Raw genomic sequence first — 6,133 nt, forward strand, 5'->3', positions numbered from 1 at the left:
TGATCGCAGGTGATGTGTGATGCGCTATTGATAAAACATAGCGACAGATGCAAATTTTTGTGATAAATATTTGCTAAAATATTTCCCAAAAAATATCGACGTATTTAGGTCTGGTCTGAAGTCAATTTATATGGCGAGTATGCATCTTGTGTCATCCCGATACCGTAGAGTGTAACACACCAGACTGCAAATCTAGAGCACACCAGACTGCACGAACTGCTCGATTGTGATACTCATGGCCACGTTTCTATTCACAAACTGCAATGACATATACAAAACGCTTAGAATCTAGGCTCCAATTTCATGTAGCAAGTGATGTGGAGCTATATATTACACATGCACCTATTTCTCGTCAGGCAGCTGTATACATACGTGCATCTGGTCTTTCTCAAACATTGTCATCATTGAAAATATTTACACACAAAATATTACGAAGTTTGTCGTATGACGTCATTGCTGGTGTCAATGACACTGATATGTCATGTGATGCAATAAAGCCCAACAATTGCAACATTCTCCAATAGATAAATATTTAGTTTGCTGTAATATGTCACTACGTATCCTGTAAGATCAGATCGTAGATATAAATCATTACATCTTTTGTTGTTCTACCTATATGCATGAGCATGCCATGCAGCACACTAAAAAATTATTACTCAATATGTGAGCAAAGGTCGTGATCGGAGATAGCATGGGGACTGCATTAGACGACCCCAGTCCTTTGTGGCTTCTCCCACACTGACAGTCTGTTTATGGTTTGTGTCCACTGTTTGTGCGTCCCAATATTAGACACACTCACAACAATCTCTAGACAAAAATAAATAAATATCATACATTTAGACTAGTTGTGATGATACAGTAATTAGAAAGTATGTGTGCACGTGTAGTAGCTTGCCTCAAGTTGGTGAAAACAAATAATCAGTCGAGAGCGTGGCCTAGTAATTGCTAGAGATGCCTGGAGATTTGCTATGACAAACATGCAAAGAAAAGTTTGCATAACTCTCAGAATTGGGTGTAGCGCGTCACATGTGTTCATTGCTTTGCTTGTGATTGCAGACACGCTAGAATACTGTGTGTGTGTGTGTGTGTGTGTGTGTGTGTGTGTGTGTGTGTGTGTGTGAGTGTGTGTTTGTTTGTGTGTGTGTGTCTGTGTGTGAGTGTGTTTGTGTGTGTGTGTGTGTGTGTGTGTTTGTTTGTGTGTGTGTGTGTGTCTGTGTGTGAGTGTGTTTGTGTGTGTGTGTGTGTGTGTGTGTGTGTGTGTGTGTGTGTGTGTGTGTGTGTGTGTGTGTGTGTGTGTGTGTGTGTGTGTGTGAATGAGTGAGTGTGTGTTTGTGTGTGTGTGTGTGTGTGTGTGTGTGTGTGTATGTGTGTGTGTGTGTGTGCAATGACTGCAGAGCATGCAATATGTCACACGCATTTGTCTTTTAGTAGTACATCGTAGAAAAAATTAGCTCAAAGCATGAACTAGCTGATGAATGTCTATATGTCTAGACATTTGTGTTGTACACGTGCAAACTGTTTCAATTCAAATAGCTCTCTAGCAGTCTCTCTCTCTCTCTTACCTACCTGCAGCTTGATGCATGTGTAATGAGGACTATATATAGGAAGAATCCTGTTGTCCCATCAGCTCGCAATAGACTCTTTGTGCAATTGTCCGTCTTCCTTTCTGGGAATCAAGCTGCAGGACGGATGAGACCGATTGTTTTAGCAATGCTCTTCCATGTCTTCACCAAATTTAGCAACAATTCAACATTTAGGTGTTACACCCTTGATAATCCATGCATATACAGTGTACCACGCACGTAAGTACGCACGCACGCACGCACGCACGCACGCACGCACACACGCACGCACGCACACACACACACACACACACACACACACACACACTCACACACACACACATACGCACGCAGGCAGGCAGGCAGGCACACACACACACACACACACACACACACACACACACACACACACACACACACACACACACACTATAGTGAGCAACAGTTATCTACCCTACCTTGTCGACTTGTGCTGCATGTAGATCGATTGCGCATTAATTCGATCCGAATTACAACCACGCATTGAAAACCCATGTCTATGGTGGCAAAACTTCGGAAAAGTAACAAACTTTCTTGAGGTCCAACAAACACTTCCATTGTCGCACAAACTGCGAGTATCGATCTGCTCCACGTATGTGCATGGTAACTAATTGCCTTCCGATCACATGCAACGTTGAAGGCGTTCGGCAACAAGAGAACAACTCCACGGCCCTGTTGCCGTCTGTTCTATACGCACAACTTATTGCACATCTTCTCGACACCAGAACTCAAACAAACTCTCATTACCCGCTTTTCTTCATGCGGAAATGCAAGTCGGTGATCATGAGTTTGCCAACCGATCACTAGCTGGAGTCTCTACACAATATACAATCAACAGACTCATCATCGATTGCAAAGACATACAACAGTTGAGAGTCGCCACATCAGAACGCGTCTAGCAAGCAGACAAGCGACTCAGCGTGCACGTGGCAGCACATGGTGATGCAGAATGGGAACGGAAGTGCGACAGATAACGAGAGGTGAGTAGAATAGCACTTGTCGCACCTCTGGCTCATCCGACTCGCAATCAAACTCTCGATCATGAGATCCGAGGTCACAAGACGGTCGGTCACTTGTCTAGATGTCCAGACCTACACAAACATTCAAGCTGCATGCTCGTGAACGTCGACGGAGGAAGTTAATGTGCACACGTTGGATCCGAATGGAAGCGTCTGGCGACACGAACGGCTGCGTTGTGCAGTCGTTGCGCTAAATAAAGCCGCTGAAGATGATGACCTCATCGATAGTGGAGGCGCTGATTGGAGTGATCAATGACAACTTGGCTGGACCGGATGTCTTTGCTAAGGGGATTCCCCGCATGGTTTAATTGAAGTGTAGCAATCTGTACTTTCTGCACACGCAACTTCGTTAATACACGATCATTGTTCACACACCAAGTTTGTAGCCAAAACATTTATTTAATTAATTAATTCGTACTGTGTACTAATCGCACTTTGAGTAAGACCCGGATGAGAATTAAAGGTCTCAGCTTGGTTGCCTCGGTTTGACTAAAAATAGTGACAATATAGTAAAAAAATTTGTGATAAAATTTTATGTTTAAATGACGTCATAAATTAAATAAATAACGTAGCTATTAATAAAATTAAAATTAAAAAAATAATTAACATAAACATAAAAATAAACGTAAAATTAAACTAACAGTTTTAAAATAATAAAGTACGTTAATTAGCACACTAGTTATGTATATTGTTTAGCTAATTAATTTATAGTGAGCGTAAACGTAGAAAATAAAGATCACGTGATGTGCAACAACTAGTTGATATCGGGATATTTCCCTGATGTGACCACCCAATCTATCACGTGCGAACTCCGCCATCTTTGTATTCTAGAGTATTTAGAATGTGTGCCGTAGAATACGGTGATGGAAGGACCCTAGCTCCCTACCACCAGGAGTGTATGATAATCGAGTCTCGAGGCAAACCTCCAGATCGTGATGTCGATGTGCGTGTTCCATGGGATCCGTCGAGTATGCCGGGAATTGAACACTCGAATCTTATTCCGCCAGGATGCAACAACGAGTTAAGTGTTGTCACGTGGAAGCTAAGAAATGATAAATGTCGCGTGTTGGACGACAAGCATATTTACAGAAATGTTCCTGGGAAAGAGAAAGACAAGAACTATTATCTAGAGGAGATTGAGACGTTTCTTGCTCGTTGTGAAAAGCCAGGAGGTTAATAAATAACTTAGTTAGTACATAGAATCTGTAGAATTAAACTAGAAACACGCACGCACACGCACACACGCACGCACGCACACACACACACACACACACACACACACACACACACACCACCACCACCACCACCACCACCACCACCACCACCACCACCACCACCATACACACACACACACACACACACACACACACACACACACACACACACACACACACACACACACATACACACACCACCACCACCACCACCACCACCACCACCACCATACACACACACACACACACACACACACACACACACACACACGCACACACACACACACACACACACACACACACACCACCACCACCACCACCACCACACACACACACACACACACACACACACACACACACACACACACACACACACACACACACACGCTCTTAGCTCTGAAGCGACGGTGTAAACACAGCTTCGTTTACTAGTTAATTAAGTAGTCTACTAGAGCCTCACTGTGTTATAATCTAAGCTGTAATCGCGAGCCAGCAGAAAACAGGACTTTGTAAAAAATCACGAGGCTTGGCGAGTAGCGTACACACTCAAATGAAGAATCAATAAAGTGCTAAAGTCTCGGCTGTTAGACTTAGCCCAATACAATACTACTAACTATCTCTAGCTACCACATGTACAGTAATGAAGTGAGAGCGTGAGAAGGAGACTGCAACGTTTCTAGCACGTGGGATTGTCGATATCCGATAGCGCTATATAACATTGGCTAGCTCTTGAATGCGTATCATCACATTGACTGCATGGCACGCTCCTTTAGATATCACCAGGCAGCAATAACAATGAGCGCATGCGCTGCATTCCAATTGGCCATCCGTTCGTCCGGCTAGCTCGAGAGGCCTCCTCGGTTCCTAGCCCTGCATGTAATTGCAAACGCAGTTATTAATTGTTGCATGCATGCATGTGTGTGTGTGTGTGTGTGTGTGTGTGTGTGTGTGTGTGTGTGTGTGTGTGTGTGTGTGTGTGTGTGTGTGTGTGTGTGTGTGTGTATGTGTGTATATATATATATATATATATGTGTAGACTACTAACTAAAAATTTTCATGTTTTACTGTTAATTGTGTTTTAGCTACGATTTGGTATTTCGGACATTCGTACATTTCGAGCGGTGACTGGTGTTTCCGTGAAGGTTCTTCCATTTCTTTCCGTGAGATCTTCAACATCTACCGTCGCACTTTCGACGGTAAAGTTCTCACCATCGTCACAGACTGTCCTCACTCCGGATATTGGCCAAAAGCTTGTGTAGAAGAAATGGATCGTTTGGAAGTACCGGCGTGCGGACATAAAGCGAAAGAAAGAGGAATTTGCATCAAAGTTTACGCATCTTGCTGTCGAAACGAGATAGCGAGGGAATGGTATTTCGCTACAGAAGGAGTCATGAGAGATGAGGACGGCAGGCTGAGTTTTGGTTATAAAAGCGACACTCAAAATCCTCTAGTTCTTAACTTCTCGATGATGTTCTGCACGAAATCTCTGCTACGCGAATGCCAAGCAAACGCACGTTGGAAATGGAAGGACATGTTGTCGGGAAGTCTCACCGAGCGTGTCTACCTTGTGCGAGGAAACGATCGACGACAGAATCGCCCTGCTTGGCAGTACGTGTTGGTCAACGACGACTATTTGGAGCAATTTCTAGAAAGAACGAAAGGCGGCAGTCTGGATGTAGCGGATTATGGACAAGTGTTGTTAACCGGATGGGGAAAAGATCCACCCGAACATATTACCAAGCTCGTAGGAGAAAGGCTGCATTTCTAACTATAAATAACTTTGCTATATTTATATCGTATAGTCTAGTCATGTTGTTTTGAACTGGAAAATATCGAGTTTGAATTTTGAAAATGTGAGCTTTGTGAACAAACTAGCGCAACAGAGTCTCGTCGATGTTAGCATTTCAGTTTAGCACACAGTTTGCATATCTGAATAGACTTACGCATGCGTGAGAGCCCTTACTGCACACAAATTCATTATCATATGCACTGCGCTTACAATTAATTAACGCAGTCCCTAGCTAGAATAATAATTTATCGCACTTTAATTGTTCATTAGCTTTATCTATCTAAATATAATGAGTTACCTACGCGTAGTCGGCCCTAATTAAATTTTCTGCCATCTTGAAGTCAAGGCCGCGGTGGAGCACTGCAGATGTTGGGCAGTTTTTGTTCCGTTGCAGTGGCGGATCTAGAGGGGTTCCGGGGGTTTCGTGGAACCTCTAAAATTTTGTGACGTCATTACGAGGAGATGACCGCGTACACCGTACCGGCAGTGCTTGTTACTTCCTGACGTGAC

The 6,133-nt window shown here is 43.5% G+C and overlaps 1 protein-coding gene and 1 long non-coding RNA gene across 5 annotated transcripts; one reads left to right on the top strand and one right to left on the bottom strand.

Moving 5' to 3' along the window:
* Nucleotides 1–20: 20 nt before the first annotated feature.
* On the bottom strand, nucleotides 21–2,774 carry LOC134176840 (uncharacterized). 4 transcript variants are annotated; one of them, XR_009969374.1, is made up of 5 exons: nucleotides 2,607–2,774; nucleotides 2,349–2,417; nucleotides 2,021–2,288; nucleotides 1,563–1,678; nucleotides 21–807 (listed from the first exon to the last, which is right to left on the bottom strand). It is a non-coding gene; the product is annotated as an uncharacterized LOC134176840 (long non-coding RNA). The 4 variants fall into 4 exon arrangements; XR_009969371.1 differs by having other exon boundaries at nucleotides 2,349–2,774; XR_009969373.1 differs by having other exon boundaries at nucleotides 1,563–1,724; nucleotides 2,349–2,774.
* Nucleotides 2,775–3,438: 664 nt separating this feature from the next.
* Nucleotides 3,439–5,721, top strand: LOC134177358 (uncharacterized). Its single transcript, XM_062644131.1, has 2 exons — nucleotides 3,439–3,792; nucleotides 4,917–5,721. Exons 1-2 carry the CDS (start codon nucleotides 3,462–3,464, stop codon nucleotides 5,600–5,602), a joined length of 1,017 nt encoding a protein of 338 aa, XP_062500115.1. The 5' UTR covers nucleotides 3,439–3,461; the 3' UTR covers nucleotides 5,603–5,721.
* Nucleotides 5,722–6,133: the final 412 nt, after the last annotated feature.

Source organism: Corticium candelabrum, chromosome 3, assembly GCF_963422355.1.
Source record: "Corticium candelabrum chromosome 3, ooCorCand1.1, whole genome shotgun sequence".
Classification (NCBI taxonomy): Eukaryota; Metazoa; Porifera; class Homoscleromorpha; order Homosclerophorida; family Plakinidae; genus Corticium; species Corticium candelabrum.

Bases quoted from the DNA above. Each gene is read 5' to 3' on its own strand.
- LOC134177358 (XM_062644131.1), top strand. From the start codon at position 3,462: ATGTGTGCCGTAGAATACGGTGATGGAAGGACCCTAGCTCCCTACCAC. The intron at 3,793-4,916 runs GTTAATAAATAA...ATTGTGTTTTAG, and splicing joins TCGTTGTGAAAAGCCAGGAG to CTACGATTTGGTATTTCGGA.